The sequence below is a fragment of the Triticum aestivum genome, chromosome 2D (assembly GCF_018294505.1).
Source record: "Triticum aestivum cultivar Chinese Spring chromosome 2D, IWGSC CS RefSeq v2.1, whole genome shotgun sequence".
Classification (NCBI taxonomy): domain Eukaryota; kingdom Viridiplantae; phylum Streptophyta; class Magnoliopsida; order Poales; family Poaceae; genus Triticum; species Triticum aestivum.
The window spans coordinates 549,775,883-549,793,767 of NC_057799.1; the positions used below are offsets into that span (position 1 = coordinate 549,775,883).

Sequence of the window (17,885 nt, forward strand, 5' to 3'; positions counted from 1 at the left end):
TGGCCTTCAAGCTCCGCAACTGGTGGTGCGCATCTGGTTGTGTGTGCAGGGATGTAGTTGGATTAGAGCATCTACAGCCGGACATCTCAAATCCGCCTCATATGTCCGGGTGGGCCATCCGGTCATGATTTTTTGACCCAGACGTGCCTCTCAAACGGCCCTCAAACGCTCGGGCTGACCGACGGATATGGGGGTGCCCGGGCACGCACGCCATGTGGATCTGACGACGGGGTCCCACGCGGAAACGCCCGGAAACCTGGCGGTCTGACGGACGCCGTGTTCGTCGCCGCGGTGTGAACGCCGCTGGTGCCGCTCCGGCTCGCCGCCCAAGACCAAATCCGGCTATTTAAGTCAGTCGGTGTCCCGCAACCCTAACCCATCTCCCTCCCCCATCTCCGCGCCGCCAGTTCGAGCCCATCCACCTCCTCCCTCTCCCGCTCCGGCGCTCTGCCCACAGACGCTTCGCCCACGCTCTGACACTCTGCCATGGTCCGGAGCAAGATCACCTACTACGCCATGCTGACGCTGGAGCACTGCTACGAGATCCAGCAGGAGATTCGGGTGAGGCAAGCGGTGCGCATCGCCCGCATCGCTGTCGGGCTGCCTCCAGACTCGCCGGAGCCGAAGGAGGAGGAGCAGCTGAGGAAGCGGAGGAGAAGGAGATGGCTCCGATGGAGGTGGAGGAGCCGGACCAATAGGTGTCGGCCTTCAACTTGGAGCAGGAGCAGGCGGAGTTCGCCGTTGCCCAGTCCGATGAGATGGCAGAGCAGCAGGCAAACCTGAAGTCCATCCAGGATGAGGCCTATGTCGAGGCCAACCGGGCGTTCCTCCGGCGGGAGCAGGCGGAGTCGGACGCGAGCGGAGGCGCCGGAGCTGCAGCTGCCGCCCATTCTACCGGAGCCGGGCACGGAGATCGTCGTTATCTCCGATGAGGAGTAGCTAGGATCGACGTAGTACGTAGGTTCTACTTCTTTTGCATGTCTTTATATGGATATAAAAATCTAATATGAGATGTTCGGATGCAAGAAGTGAAATTTAAGGCGTGCCTCGTCACTTGTCCTCTCTTTTTTTCTTCAAATGTTGTCAGATAGTCCAAGTGAACCGAACAGAGAAAATGATGAATCCCGCACAAATCACCGTTGATCAATAAGCCCAACCCATAGTGTGTGTTCTATGTGTGTATCTTAGTTAATCGAGGAATGGATATTCAAATTGAATATCAAGGCCAGTCAATCAAACTTTTTAATCGAGGGGTTCCTACTCTGCAAATAAAATTCATGATCAAACAGTCAAACTTTGCAACCAATGGGACGTTGTTTTCATGATCAAAGAATCAAACTCGATTTCTACTCTCCAAAATGGAGTTCACGCGCGCGCACAGAGACGCAGCATGGGAAGTACGACCTCTTAAACTGCAAAAACGTGTTACATTAGTATACATAGAGAGTAGCACTCTAAACAAAATCTCAGATGCTTCTAGCTGTTATCTTTTTTTTTTGAATTTTCAACGGGGGGGAGAAGAGTTCCTCCCCACCTGAATTGTATTTATTTGTTGCCTATAGGCTTTGCAGCCTAATACAAGATAGGGTTCAAGTGAACCAGAAGTACAGGGGCACAGAAGGGAGAAATAAAGCAAAAACAACACACAAACAAAACATGGCGAGGGGGGACACAACATAACAAGAGGGCACCACGAGCGCTCGAACTGCAGCGGCGAGCCAAGACTAAACCAAGACACTGCACCATCGACGCAATCGAAATGCACCAGGCAACCAAGACTGCACAACGCCGCGACACCACCTGTGTCATGGGGTACATTCGAACGGTCACGCCGGCGAGACGATGCCACGGCACCTGTGTGCCACCGGCATAGTCGGAGGGCATCTCCAAGCATAGAACTCCACAGAGCAAACCCAAAACATCACAACAAGGGGGCACCACAGGCGCTCGAACTGCAGCGGTGAGTCAAGACTAAACCGTGACACCGCACCGTCGACGCAATCAAAAAGCACCGGAGAACCATGACTGCACAACGCCGCGACACCACCTGTGTCATGGGGCACATTCGAACAGTCACGCCGGGCCGAGACGACGCCACGGCACCTGTGTGCCACCGGCGTAGTCGAAGGGCATCACCAAGCATAGAACTCCACTGAGCACACCCAAAACATCACAGGCCGACCAAGGATTTCTCCCCATCCCCGAACACATCCTCCACGCGACAAGACACAGAGCAGCCGCCAATAGCGTGGGATAGCGCTGAAGATGGACGGCCCCAGATCCAGATGAATCCGACCGGCGGAGCGACGCTGGCAGGCACCCTTGACGCCGAGGGCACCGGTGAGGACCACCGGTGCGGTGCCCCCAGCGGGAAAAGCCACGAACAGCGGCAGCCCACCGGGGGAACTAGGAGGTGGAGGGCTCTAGAGCACAGGAGCCACGACGCCACCTTCGTTGTCGAGTACGCGTAGAAGCACGACGACGATGGGCGGTGGAGGCGAGAGACATGGCAGTTTGGAACTACCGAAAGGCAGGAGGTGGAGCGTCCGACAGACAGTCAGCCGACGACGGCGAGCGGTTGAGGGCGGGGAGGCGGCGGAAGCCGGCGCAAGGCACGGAGCAGGGGGGCGGGGCGCAGCGCCCAGCCCAGCAGAACGGCGGGATGGAGCCGCCGCCAAGGCAACCACGAGGCCCTGCCACGGGAGCCGCCCCGAGGGCGCCGGAAGCCCGCATCCGCGGCGCGCCGGCTGAATCTGGAAGGAGGGCGCCGGGCGACGCCAGGGGAGCGGGCCAGAGGAAGCACGAGGCAGATCCGGCGCCCCCCGACGCGGATGAGGGGAGGGGCAGCAGGAGCGTCAGATCTGGCGCAGGAGCAGGACCTCCCAGACGCCAAGCGCTGGAAGCAGGGGTCAACGGAGACGCCCCGCCACCACCTTCCTGCGAGCAGGCACGGGCTTCGCCGGCCGCTCCTCCGGCGGCGGCGAGGTGCGGGGTGGGGGTGGGAGGGGCTGCGATGGTGTGGGCTAGGGTCCCCCGTCGCCGCCAGGAAGGGCGACGCGGGGGAGGGGAGGAGCGTGATGGTCCTTAGTAAAGAAATGTGTCGTGTATCGTTCATGCAAGAGTACTGCTCAGTGTTGTTAGAGCGTCTCCAGCAGCAAAATAAAAAACACCGTGTAAACAAAAACAGTTTTTCTTTTTTGGGGGGCAAAAAATCGGCTCCAACAGCATACCAAAACCTGTAGAGCAAACATTTTTTTTGTCTAGTAGACCAAAAGATTGCTATCAAGCAATGACCAAATCCGAGGTGCATCAAGGTGTCGACGTGGAAGGCCCACAAAACTGAATCAAAAGCACGCACAATATTAAGCTTGAGCAGCATCCACGACAACTTCAGGTTGTGTAGGAGGCGCAGAGTCTATTGCACCAACAAGTTATCGTGGATGTAACGTTCAGCAATCAACACCCTCTGATTACCCAAGACCATTGCCCTAAGCCAGGGCATGAGGCGAAGTGAGAGCACTTTCACGAAAGCTTGGCAAAGAGGTTCGGCCAAAAATCATGAAGGGACTCAGGATGCGGCTTCTTGGGCAGCAAAGTAATGAAAGCCTCGTTGAGCTTCTGGAAACCCCTGCCGTTTAGAGTGTATAGCTTATCAAAGGACACACAGACATTGGCCTTGATCATGGTCCAACAACTGCGAATGAATTCCGCCAAGAATCCATTGGGGTCGGGCACCTTGCCGGCAGGAAGAGACTTCACTGCCACCCAGATCTCATCCTCAAAAAAGGGGTGCCTAGTTTGGAAAGATCGAACGTAACATGATGGATCTTGGCCAGATTAATGGTGAAATCATGCACGTCGACGGTGCTACGGATGTTGGTGAGGTGGTCATATGCAGCCCTGCCAGATCATCCAGTTTCGAGACGAAAGTATCCCCCACCTTGAGAGAGAATATGTGGTTCTTTTGCATCCTGTGCGAGGCATGCAAATGATGGCAGGCGGAGGTAATCTTTCCATTCATGAGCCAAAAGAAATGAAGGAAGGTAATGGATCGGTCGAGGCGTGCCAGCCCAAGGTACACAACCTTGTGCTTGCGGCTGAGCCAGATTTCAAAGGCAGAGAGCAGCCGAAGGTCTTGCACGGCGCCGAAGCAAGTGATAACCTTACGGGCGACCTTTAGATGAAGGGTGACGTTGTCGATGGTGCAGGCGCTCCAGCTCTGGAGTGGGCGAGGAGTAGCCAGAAGACGCGAATAGAGGTGGCGGAAATGGTCGGGGTACGGGGTCACCGATTGCCATGCTTTGAAGATGACTTCTAGGAAGCCCTCGAGCTACGGCCAGAAGTGCTCAAAGTGGAAGCGAGCCGTTCAATCCACAAAAGAGCGGGCAGTTATCCGATGCACCAGAGGAGCGACAACACATCGGGCAAATGCAGGTGAGGATTTCCCAATAGAATGCGAAGAGAACGCGATCATTCCGAAAGAGCGTGGATGATCGCGCTCGTTCGACCAAGTATAGCGGCGCCCATGAAGATAGAGGTCACGAAGTTCCTCATCCACGATGAATAACCGGAAGCAATGCCTGACACAACAATTCATGCAGTGGTTGTTCTTACCAGCGGTGGATGTAATCATGTTGAAGTCACCCCCAAGAGCCAAGGCCCAACATGCGAAGCCCGTACTTCCTGAAGGTCGCCGATGAGGAAGCTTTCTCCTCGTCGTCGTCTTGAAGGTAGGTTGGTCGCTCGCCGGAGAGGAGACCAGAGCGTGATGTGATGGGTTGGCATTGGTTGAGTTTGAGATGGAAACCTCGAAGGGGGGCGCCGATGATTAAATAGTCACAATTTTGTAATCACGGGATTTGTACCGCGCATCTCAAATTTCACAACCAAACAAAATCCAAAATTTCACTATGCATTTTTCATTTTGCGAATCACAAACTGGCTAGCATGGTGGAATGAGTCAGACCACGGTGAAAATAACCGAGAGAACAAAAAGGAAGCAAGAGCCAGCACATCCAACTGATGGCACAAGTGTGATACAATCCTAGAAGAAACACAAGCGTGGCAAGCACAAGGCCACCAAAAGATGATTGCTAGTCCCAAGCAAAGCAAGATCCCAGATGCTTCTAGCTGCTACAGTAGTTAGCTCACGCAGGACAGGAGGGCCGTATTTGGTCACGTTCCGGTGCTGTTTAGCTGTTGGATTAAGGGAAGGATCTATTGATAGCGGTTGCCTCGTTTGACGGGTTCTTTCTTGGTCCACAAGCAAATATTAGGACGGATGGATGGATGGGCATCTGCCGGAACACATCTCCCATTTCGCTTTGTTTCCTTTCCGCCAGATATTTGCCAACCGTAACAAAGATAAACTGCACGCACCCGCCAAGTGTGAAAGGGTGCCAAACAGAATATTCCTCTCCTACGAGAACTACTTCAGAACCTGATTGTACAGCTCGGCTTCGATGATCCTTTTCCCGGTTTTTAAAAAAATCATTTGGTTTTTCGAAACAATCGTCGTTCATTGTACAGGACACTGTCTCAAATATTATATTCTACGTACTAACCAAACTCCATGATTGGACGCACAATGTCTCAACTTGAATACGTTCACTTTTTGCAAGCTTAAAGTTAAAGTAATCCCTTAGCAGCCACGGGCCTAAAAAAAATACTTACAATACTAAAAAAATCCCAGCAAAAAAGCAAAATTCGGAATTAAATCAAACGAAGTTAAAACGAGTGCTTACATGGCTAACACCGAGACGTAATTCGTGTCCCGCCTGAGCATCACACGCCGGTCCGGTCGCAAAGCTGCAAACACGTGAGCCTTTCGTTGGATGCCAGTAGTCACAGGCCGTTTCCACGCGGAAGGAACAAAAAAAAAGCAAGAAGAAAATCGCAACGACCAAAATTAATGCGATCGATCGACTTGGAGGAGAAGAAAAGACCCCCTCAGTTCCTGGGATCCCCGGGAGGCAGCGGCTGGCTCCCCCGCCACTGACGCCGCGGCCCCACCCCTGCCCTCGCCGCCTCCGCCATTGATCCCCCTTCCCATATAAAATCCCTGCAACGAATGACCCTTCCATTAGCAAACCGCAACCCCCACCCCACCCCACCCCACCCCACCCACCACAGCAACGAGGGCAAGCGTGCGTCAACATCAGACGACTCGTCCCGGATTGTGATTCGCGGAGGCGTTTCCCGGCGCCCAGATGAGCTCACGGATGGCCGGATCGGTCCTCCTCCGCCGCGCCGGCGCCGGCGCCAGCCGCCTCTTCGCCACCACCCCGTCTCCGGCGGCCAGGGCCGTCCTCGGTGGAGGTGAGGGCGCGTGGGTGCGGCTGATGTCCACCTCCGCGGCCTCGCAGGTCAAGGACGAGGCGGCCAAGGCGGTCAAGGCGGAGGCGGCCAAGGCGGTCAAGGCGGAGGCGGCCAAGGGCGACGGGGAGAAGAAGGAGGTGGCCATCAGCAGCTACTGGGGGATCGAGCAGTCGAAGAAGCTGGTGCGCGAGGACGGCACCGAGTGGAAGTGGTCTTGCTTCAGGGTACGCTCTTCGCTCGCTTCCTCCGCTCCGCCCCCGCTCTGCTCTGCTTTTCCCGTTTCGGTTCCGGCACCGGCGAGGGATCGCCAGATCGGAGCGTGTTGTATGCGGTCGATTGGCGCTATTATTTTATTTCCTTGTTGCGCCGCCGCCGTATGTGATTGACTGATTGGTTTTGTTGCCCGCCGCAGCCATGGGAGACGTACACCGCGGACACGTCGATCGATCTGACCAAGCACCACGTGCCCAACACGATGCTCGACAAGATCGCCTACTACACCGTCAAGTCCCTGCGCTTCCCCACCGACATCTTCTTCCAGGTATGCGCGCCTCCCCCCTCCCTTCCCCTCGCCGGCCTTCACGACCGCCGGTTGATCCTCCGGATGGTTCGTTCCGTGTTTTTTTAGTCCAACCCGTTTCGCCGAAGACGGCACGAACGGCGGTGTCTGCATCTTTGCGTGTCATGGCCTCATGGGTGACGGAAGTAGCATGGTCCCTGTCGCGCTTTTGATTCTGTTTCCCCCTGCTTTCCGGGGAGACGGCGTTTGGACTTGCTATTTAGAACGCCGACCCAAGCGGTCTAGCGGATTATTTTTTACCTAATCGTTCGTGGGAATGGGTGTTTTATATTCTACTGTATCAGATTACTGTGGATAATCGCGTGCTGGAGAAATCCGCTGATTATTTCTATCTGGATACAAGTAGGCGACAGTATCGACAGATTATAGACTGTCAGCAGACATTAGGAATTGAAAACACAAATAACATGGTGACCTTGACATCGCTACTGCATAGGATATTTTATTGATTGTAAAGCACCAGAGAGGATTCCATTTGTTTTGCCATGTACTTTACTTTATTAAAGCATCTGTTTATCATGATTTTTGCACAAGTTGTATCATCTTGATCTCCTCTCTGTATTTCGAAGTTTATCATGATCTGAAGCTGACCCTTCAAATTGGATGCAGAGGAGGTATGGCTGCCGCGCAATGATGCTGGAGACTGTTGCCGCAGTGCCGGGGATGGTGGGCGGCATGCTCCTCCACCTGCGCTCGCTCCGGCGCTTCGAGCAGAGCGGCGGCTGGATCCGCGCGCTGCTGGAGGAGGCCGAGAACGAGCGCATGCACCTCATGACCTTCATGGAGGTGGCGCAGCCCAGGTGGTACGAGCGCGCCCTCGTCATCGCCGTCCAGGGCGTCTTCTTCAACGCCTACTTCTTCGGCTACCTCATCTCGCCCAAGTTCGCGCACCGCGTCGTCGGGTACCTCGAGGAGGAGGCCGTCCACTCCTACACGGAGTTCCTCAAGGACCTCGACGACGGCAAGATCGACAACGTCCCCGCCCCGGCCATCGCCATCGACTACTGGCGCCTCCCTGCCAACGCCACCCTCAAGGACGTGGTCACCGTGGTGCGCGCCGACGAGGCTCACCACCGCGACGTCAACCACTTCGCATCGGTACGAATCCCACATCCTTTCTTGACCCCATTTCCTGACCAGTCCATGTGCATCTGTTTTGTGTGGATTGGTTCTGAATTTTCTGATGATTTTGATCTGTCGCATGTGTCGTGCAGGACGTGTACTACCAGGGTATGCAGCTGAAGGCCACCCCGGCCCCGATCGGATACCACTGAGGCTGGCCGTGTTCTGCTGAATTTTGCATCGCTACTATTACTACTACTACCAAGCAAATGAGTGTTTCGTTTTGAAGGCAGAGGAAATGAGAGCTCTTTAGCTGTATAGGATGTTGCAATTGTTGCTCGTTTGGTAACTATTCCGTACTGAGAAATAAGCAGTGTGCTTGTCAGTTACGTATCTAGGATATTGTTGAACCACCATGTCGCTCTAAGATGAACCTATTTGGCGTACGCCACGATGTCTTCGTTATCAGACCACCATTGATCTACCTCGCTATGTACATATCCCTTATTTGAAATATTCTTCCTTTTCCTTGCCACTGTTGCAGTTTCTGATCTGCAGTAGATCAGGTGTTTGTGGCTTGACTGAAAGCAATTGATGTCTTTTCTCATAGTCGGGCTTTGTTGGAGTTGTCACAGCATCTACAGCTGCACCCCTCCGGGGCGAACGGCCAAAAACCCGACTCGTCCGCCCGGTCATTGACCGGTCACAAAACCCCGATTCAACGGAACCCCGGGCTGTCCGGCACCCTTCAAACACCGCATATTTTTAAGGGTAGTAGATATTAAAAGGCATGACGCGTCCATCATGTCGGATCCGGCCTAAGTTCGCCCCCCCCCCCCCCAAACCCTAGCCACTTGCCACTCCACTTCCTCTCTTCCTCTCTGCCCCCTCCGATCCAATCATAGCTCATCTCCGGTGATCCCTGACATGGAGGGCAACGGATTCGAGTTTGGAAACTTCTGATGCGGGGAAGAGGAGTTTGTTGTCCACTTGGCTCGTCAACGATCCCAGAAGGAAACGAATCTGTCCCACGCTTCGCCATTCAATCCTTCCCATGGGAATCCATTGCTTCTGTGCAAGTGGGCACTGGCGGCTCGAGGCGGTCAACCGCGGAGGATCCAGAACTGGCGAGCAGAGGGTGGCAGGCGCTCTGCACCAGCCTTTCCCTGGCTGGTCGCAAAACCCCTATGGTGGGTCATCATAGCGGGAGGATTGGAGAAACCCCTATGGTGTTCTTGAGTTCTTAAACTAGCTACGGGGTGTAACTTGCCCAAAAGATCTGAATCCCCCTCCTGGACGCCTCGGGCCTCCTTTTATAGACAAAGGGGTTGCCACAGTGGCACACAGGAGGTGGAAAGGTGTACAGTGGATGAGTTTATCCTCTGGCACCGTCGGACAAACGCATTTAATGTGCTGCCGACGTGCCCCTCTCGCTTTATCGGGGACGGCAAGGAAGCTTGTCCCAGCTGTCGCCGCTTCGCCTGGCTCCGACGCGCGTCCGGGCTGACGAGGCGCTGAAGCGCCACGTTGGCTGGTTGCTGGGCTGGCGCAGTGGTGGAGCCTTCACGAATATCTGCATGCCACCACGCAGGTGCTTGCTGAGTCGGCGTAGAGGCCGCATGCTGCCACGCAGGTGCCTGCCCAATTGGTTGAGCTAGCAGCTGCATGGGAGCGGCGGTGGGGCCTTGGCAGACGTGGGCCTGGCCGCGACCTTGCTGGTGTCCTCGGCAAGGGTCTTGCCGTGGCACCGCGGTCGTCCCCGGCAAGGCGCTTGCCGGGGGTCTCGTGTATTTCCTTGGCAAGTATCTTGCCAAGGGCCTCGTCTTCTGGTTCTCATCTAATCTTGTATATTTATGATCTTGACAAAGATCTGCATACCACCACGGAGGTGCCTCCCGAGCCTTGGTTCCAATGTAGTTATTGGCGGCGTTGGAACCCTTGGGCTCAAGGGTGGCTCGCTCTGCCGGTGTTGGGCAAGCTTCCCCGGCCGCGATCTTGCCGGGGGAGTCCACCTCGCCCCTTTGCTCTTTTGTGTTTATTGGTCTTGGCGTTGTTTTGCCTGTCTTGTGCTTCTGTTCCTTCTCCCTGCCCTGCTCAGGGTGGCCGCAGGCGCGGCTCTGACTGCCCGTGCACAAGTAGAGGGGTACAAAGGAGAGCCCATACTTTTGTACACCGACATGAGCCCCCAGGCCTGGGCCACACATAAGCGCAACGCGTTGTTGGGCCAGGCCCAGAACGGAGCGCGGGCAGGCGGAGCGGATTTTTACCGGAGTAACTTTTCCGTCCGCTGCGCTTCCCCACGACCCGCGTTGAACGCGCGACGTGGAGGATCGTGCGTGACGTGGGGGTCATGCGCGGGGTGGTTCTCGCACGCATGCGTCACATCGCAGTAAATGGAAAAAGAGGCGGCCCGCGCCTTCCCCATAAAAAAGGAATAACTGCAGGCGCGTTGCTCATTTACCCTCTGCGCTTTCTCCAATCTCGGAATCGCCGTCCCCCTTTTCCTCCCTCTCAAGTTCTTGCCTTTGCTCGCCGCTGCTGCGCCTATGTTGCCCTTCATCCTCCGCTTCTCGCAGCCGCCATGGCACCCAAAACCAGCAAAGGCAAGGGAGTGGCCAAGGACGCCGGGGCGAAGGAGCCGCTGGAGAGCGAGTTGGCGGCGTGGCGGATGCAGTTCACCTACTTCCCCTCGACGGTCGACGCAGTCCACCTCCGGGACTACTTCAAGCCCCTGTGGGGGTGCAAGACGGGGGGGGGGGGTGCGACGGGGCATCCGGCCACGCGCGTCATCCCTACTGCTTTCGCTGAAGCCGGCCCGCATCGGTACCCATTCTTCGTCGACTACTTTTCTTGCGGCCTCTGCCCCCCCTTCTCCGATTTCTTCAATGATGTCATGCACACCTTTGGCTTCCACCTTTTGGATTTCACGCCAAATGCCGTGGCGTGCATGGCTCTTTTTGCCCATCTCTGCGAGGGCTTCGCCGGAGTGCTCCCCAACACGGCGCTCTTCCGCCACTACTTTTATCCTCGAATCCAAAAGGGAGGCACCATCTCCGGTTGTGTCGCCTGGATCCCAAGGTCCAAAGGGACATACCCGGAGGGCGCTCGGAAGGAGAGGTGGGAGGAGTGGCGGGGCCGATGGTGCTGGATTGAGGAGGAGGACCCACAGGAATTCTGCCGGGTTCGCCAGGCGCTGCCGGTTCGCAGAAATGATTGGGGCGATGTCGACGCCCAGGATGAGAAGCTCAAGGTCGCCACCACCAGGATTCATCGCCTCACCATTGCGGGGCTGACCCCAGAGATGATTGGGGCGGACTTCATCCACCGCCGAATCGCTCCACTGCACGACAAGGGGAGGCCGACCTGGCTCTTCAGGAACACGGCTGACATCATGAGGCTTCGCCCCGGCCTGAATCACAACTTTACGGTGATGGGGCACGCCCACTTCTGCCAGCGGCTCCTCCAGCTGGACGTGAACCGCGACGGCAAGGCCGAGAGGTCCAGCAAGGCTGCGAAGGTCGGCAAGGTCGCCAAGGGGCCCTTGTTTGGGTTGCCGGCGGGGGTGGTCCTGCTGAGCAACAACTCACACCAAACCGACATCATCGCCATGATGCAGGACTTCAACGCGCACGGCCTCGTCCCAAATTGGGCCGAGCCGCCGGCGGATCAGGTGCAGGAGTTCTTCGATACCTTGGTGGAGAGGTACGTCCGCGACGAGCCGCTGCTCATCCGGGACACCACCCAAGCGGAGCTGGACTACATTGCCGCCAGGGCGGCGGAGGCGGAGCTCGCCACGGAGGCCGGCAGAGCCGGCGGCGTGGAGGACGAGGCCGCGGCGGCCGCGAAGGAGAGGGAGCTCGCCCAGTGGGCGGAGTCCGCTGGGGAGGCCAGCTGCTCCGGCACCGGGGCCCTCTTATCGAAGATGTGTTCGACGAATCGTCGTCGGAGGAGGTCGAGGCCGTCGACCCTCCGGCCACAGGGAGAGGGCGAGTCCTGCGGCGGGCCAGCTCCGGCGAGCCGGTCCGGCCCGGCAGGGCTATGCAACCGCAGCAGACCCAGGAGGGGTCCGTGCGCCAGACAACGGCCGCGGCGGCGAGGAAGTTGGTGAAGGCCGCGGTGGCGAAGAAGAAAGCAACTGCCTCTTCTTCGCCCAAGCGTGGCCAGACTCCAACTTCTTCCCCTCCTCCGGCAGACGTCGACGCGGAGGTCTTCTTCGATTTTGGGTCCCTCAGCCCAAGGAGGAAGAGGAAGGCAGCAGAAGAGGAGGTGGAGGATGAGTAAGTACCTTGTTCCTTTTTGTCATCTCCTTCTCCTCAGACTGTGCCGCTTATCTTGATTTGTTCTCATCTTTGCAGGGATGCGGAGACGCTGGCTTAGAGGGTGAAGAGGGCCAGGGGCTCGGCGGGCGGCCAACCCCCGTCAGGCACTTCCGTACACCGCTGGTGGTGGTGAGCAGCCCGGACAGCAGCCCCTAGCGTAAGTTCGTCACTCGCCCCTCCTCAACGTGTGTCAGGGTACGACCCCTTGGTGCTGACCTTGCCGTGGTTGCAGGAGGAGGACGGCAGCAGGAGGAGCCACTGGGGGCCACCCCAAACACGCCGCCCCCATCAACCACGCCGCCCAAAGGGGCGTCCCCGGCAATGGCGCCAAGCGCCGAGCCCATGCACGCGGAGGAGGAGGAGGAGACAAACTTGGGCGCCGGTGGCTCCACCTCGGCGCCAGATGTTGGCGGGGAAGGGGCTACTTCTTCTCAGCCCGGCACGGGTACGTCACTTGCCTCCCGTCCCTGCTTTTTCTTCTTCTTTTTGAATCTTGGTCTTGGCTTCCCCTCATCCCCTTCTCGATATCCAGATCCTCCCTCGGCGGACCGAGAGGACATAGACACTGTCATCAAGGATGTTGCCAAGGACGCCGTGGTGGAGGCCGAGAAGAGTGCCGCCGAGGAGGCCGCCAAGGGCGCCGCCGAGGACGCTGCCAAGGAGTCTGCCAGGGAGTCCGGCAAGGCTGCTGCCGAGGAGGCCGGCAAGGCCGCTGCCGAGGAGGAGGTGGCTGACAACCAACCTTCCTCCTCCGCCACCTCTGGCTCGGGCAAGTACTTGAAGGTGAGCGACGACCTGTTCGTCCACCTCCCAAGGACGGCAAGCACCAGGGTGCCCACCGAGGGAGAGGTGTTCGGCGAGGAGGTGCTTGCCGCCGCCAGGTTTGAAGTTGTTGACGAGCCAAGCGTTGATGGCGGCGGTTCCCAGGAAGAGCGGCTCCTCCTGGCCATGAGTGCCAACTTCCGGGAGCTCCAGGCGCTTCACCGCGCCTGCCTGGACAAGGCCAAGTCCAAGATGGCGGCGGTGGACAAGGCGGAGGCGGACCTCGAGGGGCGCGTCGTCGAGACGCAGACTTGGTTCCGCCAGGCTTGTGAGGAGCTGAAGACCGCCCAGGACGAGCTAGCCAAGCGCAAGGTAGAGCTCGTCATGAAGCAGGCCGACATCGAGAAGGTCCAGGAGTAGGCGAGGAACCAGGCCGCCAAGGATGAGGCCGCTCGGTCCCAGCACCAGGTGAGGGAGTCCTGGATTAGGGGGTCCTCAGACAGCCGGACTATATCCTTTAGCCGGAGTGTTGGACTATGAAGATACAAGATTGAAGACTTCGTCCCGTGTTCGGATGGGACTCTCCTTGGCGTGGAAGGCAAGCTTGGCAATACGGATATGTAGATCTCCTCCCTTGTAACCGACTCTATGTAACCCTAGCCCCCTCCGGTGTCTATATAAACCAGAGGGTTTAGTCCGTAGGACAACAACAATCATACCATAGGCTAGCTTCTAGGGTTTAGCCTCTACGTTCTCGTGGTAGATCAACTCTTGTAATACTCATATCATCAAGATCAATCAAGCAGGAAGTAGGGTATTACCTCCATCGAGAGGGCCGAACCTGGGTAAACATCGTGTCCCCTGCCTCCTGTTACCATCCGCCTTAGACGCACAGTTCGGGACCCCCTACCCGAGATCCGCCGGTTTTGACATCGACATTGGTGCTTTCATTGAGAGTTCCACTGTGCTGTCACCATAGGGCTTGATGGCTCCTTCGATCATCGGCAACGATGCGATCCAGGGTGAGGTTTTCCTCCCCGGACAGATCTTCGTATTCGGCAGCTTCGTACTGCGGGCCAACTCGCTTGGCCATCTGGAGCAGATCGAGAGCTACGCCCCTGGCCATCAGGTCAGGTTCGGAAACTTGAACTATACTGCCGACATCCGCGGAGACTTGATCTTCGACGGATTTGAGCCCATGTCAGGTGCGCCGCACAATCGCGACGAGCATGACTTAACTCTGCCGTCGGACAGTGTTCGGGAGATCACACCTGCAACTACTCCGGCCCTCAATCCGGAACAAATTGCGCCATCTGAGGACGGGTGGATAGACCCCGCCACGGAGGCCGCACTCTCAGTGGCGATAGAGCCGAATACTGACCTTACCTCCTACGAGAGCCGTGTTGCCGAACCATGGGATTCGTCCCCGGCCACGGGCTCCGAGCCGCTTGCGTCCGTGCCTGTCGAATCCGATTGGGCACCGATCATGGAGTTTACCTCCGCGGATATATTTCAGCACTAGCCTTTTGGTGATGTGCTAAATTCATTAAGGTCTCTCTCCTTGTCAGGAGAACCTTGGCCGAACTATGTCCAGCTAGAATGGGATGCGAACGATGAAGAAATTTGCTCCCCACCCACCACCCACTTAATAGCCACTGTCGACGATTTAACCGACATGCTCGACTTCGACTCCGAGGACATCGACGGTATGGACGACGATGCAGGAGACGAGCAGGAACCACCGCCCACAGGGCGCTGGACCGCCACCTCATCATATGATATATACATGGTGGATACCCCCAAAGAAGGCGATGGCGATAAGACAGCGGAGGATGACCCCTCCAAGAAGCAACCCAAGCACCGACGTCAGCGGCGCCGCTCTAAGTCCCGCCATAGAAAAGTAGCGATACCGGCACAAGAGACAATAACACTCCGGATAGTGCTGAAGACGACGACAATCCCCTCCAGCCAGATTTAGAGCGGGAGGATGAACAAGCTAGCCCTCCAGAACAGGCAGCAGACGGAGAAACGGAGGATGACAATTACATGCCTCTCTCCGAAGACGAGGTGAGCCTCGGTGATGAAGAATTTATCGTGCCTGAGGATCCCGTCGAGCAGGAGCGCTTCAAGCGCCGGCTTATAGCCACAGCAAACAACCTGAAGAAATAGCAACAACAGCTTCGAGCTGATCAAGATCTGCTAGCGGACAGATGGACTGAAGTCCTAGCGGCCGAGGAATATGAACTCGAACGCCCAACCAAGAGTTACCCAAAACGCAGGTTGCTACCCCAACTCGAGGAGGAAGCATTAAAACCTACATCACCAGTGTATGATGCGGCGGATCGGCCACCTCGTGGCCGAGACAGAGGGGCATATCAGCCCGAAGTCCAGCCCGCACCCCGTCGCCAGACAACCAAAAACACCAATGCCCGGGGCAACACGCGGGACCTGCGAGACTTATTGGAAAACAAAGCAGGGCATACAAGATCGATCTACGGATCACGAGGGCGCGCCCCAACGCGGACGATGATCGTCACGCCGGATACACCAAATGCAAATCCGGCAGGGCTGAATACAGCAGACAAGACTCGTATGAACTGCGTCGTGACATAGCCCGGCACAGAGGCGCCGCACACCCCCTATGCTTCACCGATGAAGTAATGGACCACGAATTCCCAGAGGGTTTTAAACCCGTAAACATTGAATCATATGATGGCACAACAGACCCCGCGGTATGGATCGAGGATTTCCTCCTCCACATCCACATGGCTCGCGGTGATGATCTACATGCCATCAAGTACCTCCCACTAAAACTCAAAGGACCAGCTCGGCATTGGCTGAATAGCTTGCCAACAGACTCCATTGGCAGTTGGGAGGATTTGGAAGATGCATTCCTTGACAACTTCCAGGGCACTTATGTGCGACCACCCGATGCTGATGACTTGAGCCATATAACTCAGCAGCCAGGGGAATCGGCCAGGAAATTCTGGACCCGGTTCCTAACTAAGAAAAACCAAATTGTCGACTGTCCGGATGCAGAGGCCTTAGCGGCATTTAAGCATAACATCCGTGACGAGTGGCTCGCCCGACACCTCGGCCAAGAGAAGCCGAAGTCCATGGCAGCCCTCACGACACTCATGACCCGCTTTTGCGCGGGCGAGGATAGCTGGCTGGCTCGCAGCAACAATACATCAAGGAATCCTGGCACTTCAGATGCCAAAGATACTAACGGCAGACCACGCCGTAACAGACACAAGCGCCGCAGCAACAGCGATAACGCCGAAGAGACGGCAGTCAATGCCGGATTCAGTGGCTCTAAATCCGGTCAGCGGAAAAAGCCGTTCAAAAGAAGCAATCCGGGCCCGTCCAGTTTGGACCGCATACTCGATCGCTCGTGTCAAATTCACGGCACCCCCGATAAGCCAGCCAACCACACCAACAGAGAATGCTGGGTGTTCAAGCAGGCCGGCAAGTTGAATGCCGAAAACAAGGACAAGGGGCTGCATAGCGACGACGAGGAAGAGCCTCGGCCGCCGAACACAGGAGGACAGAAGAGGTTCCCTCCACATGTGAAAACGGTGAACATGATATACGCAACCCATATTCCCAAGAGGGAGCGGAAGCGTGCACTAAGGGACGTCTATGCGATGGAGCCAGTCGCCCCAAAGTTCAACCCATGGTCCTCTTGTCCGGTCACCTTTGATCGCAGGGACCACCCCACTAGTATCCGTCATGGCGGATCCGCCGCATTGGTCCTTGACCCCATCATTGACGGATTTCACCTCACTCGAGTCCTTATGGACGGTGGCAGCAGCCTGAACCTGCTCTATCAGGATACAGTGCGCAAAATAGGTATAGACCCCTCAAGGATCAAACCCACTAAAACCACCTTTAAAGGTGTCATTCCAGGTGTAGAGGCCCATTGCACGGGCTCAATCACACTGGAAGTGGTCTTCGGATCTCCGGACAACTTCCGAAGCGAGGAGTTAATCTTCGATATTGTCCCGTTCCGCAGTGGCTATCACGCATTGCTCGGACGAACCGCATTTGCCAGATTCAATGCGGTGCCGCATTATGCATACCTCAGGCTCAAGATGCCAGGACCTCGGGGGGTTATAACAGTCAATGGAAACACAGAACGCTCGCTCCGCACGGAGGAGCACACTATGGCCCTCGCAGCAGAAGCACAAAGCAGCCTTTTAAGGCAAACCGCCAATTCGGCGATAAAGCCCCTGGACACCTTCAAGCGAGTCCGGAGTAACCTGCAACGGGATCGCCTGGCACGTTCAGAGCTCGCCTAGCAATTCGGCCTCCGTCCTAGTCCCAGTCAAGCGACGAAATCTATGCCGCGCGTACATAATTACGCACTAAAAATACCATGGGCATAGGCGGAGGCACGGCCAGGACACGTCCCACAATGCGGCTCAACCGCCCCAGGGGTTGTATACCTTTATAATTTTCTCTCTTTCAGGACCTTACTCTCTGGAAGCCCTTTTCGGCAGTCTGATTGCTGGACGCATTACGGGAAGGAAATACCAAGGAGGCAAGAAGCTAAGATGTACAAGGGAATCCTCAGGTGGTCTCTGATAACGATCGAAATACCTATTTTAAATACCCATACGCAGCTTGCCCTTGGATAGGACATGTCAAATAGTCCTATTTTCTGCTTATTGCACTACTTGTATCCGTATGCTTTGACATACTATTTAATAACAATGCGTAGCGTTAGCCTATTATTGCATTACCCTTTTTTTTCTCTTGTCTGCTTAATTATGACAGATTGCACCCGTACATTCTAGTACGACTAGTACGCCAGGGGCTTCAGTATACCCCATAATACGGCG

At 56.4% G+C, this 17,885-nt stretch overlaps 1 protein-coding gene across 1 annotated transcript; it reads left to right on the top strand.

Annotated features, from left to right (window-relative positions):
* Positions 1-6,089: 6,089 nt before the first annotated feature.
* Positions 6,090-8,495, top strand: LOC123054420 (ubiquinol oxidase 1a, mitochondrial). The gene is made up of 4 exons (XM_044478196.1): positions 6,090-6,542; positions 6,731-6,859; positions 7,508-7,996; positions 8,113-8,495. The coding sequence occupies exons 1-4, from the start codon at positions 6,210-6,212 to the stop codon at positions 8,170-8,172; spliced, it is 1,011 nt and encodes a 336-aa protein (XP_044334131.1). The 5' UTR covers positions 6,090-6,209; the 3' UTR covers positions 8,173-8,495.
* Positions 8,496-17,885: the final 9,390 nt, after the last annotated feature.

What these genes read in the sequence shown, in the direction of transcription:
- LOC123054420 (XM_044478196.1), top strand. Translation starts at nt 6,210, where the DNA reads ATGAGCTCACGGATGGCCGGATCGGTCCTCCTCCGCCGCGCCGGCGCC. An exon ending in CCACCGACATCTTCTTCCAG is followed by an intron (nt 6,860 to 7,507) that starts GTATGCGCGCCT and finishes AATTGGATGCAG; the next exon opens with AGGAGGTATGGCTGCCGCGC. An exon ending in ACGTCAACCACTTCGCATCG is followed by an intron (nt 7,997 to 8,112) that starts GTACGAATCCCA and finishes TGTGTCGTGCAG; the next exon opens with GACGTGTACTACCAGGGTAT.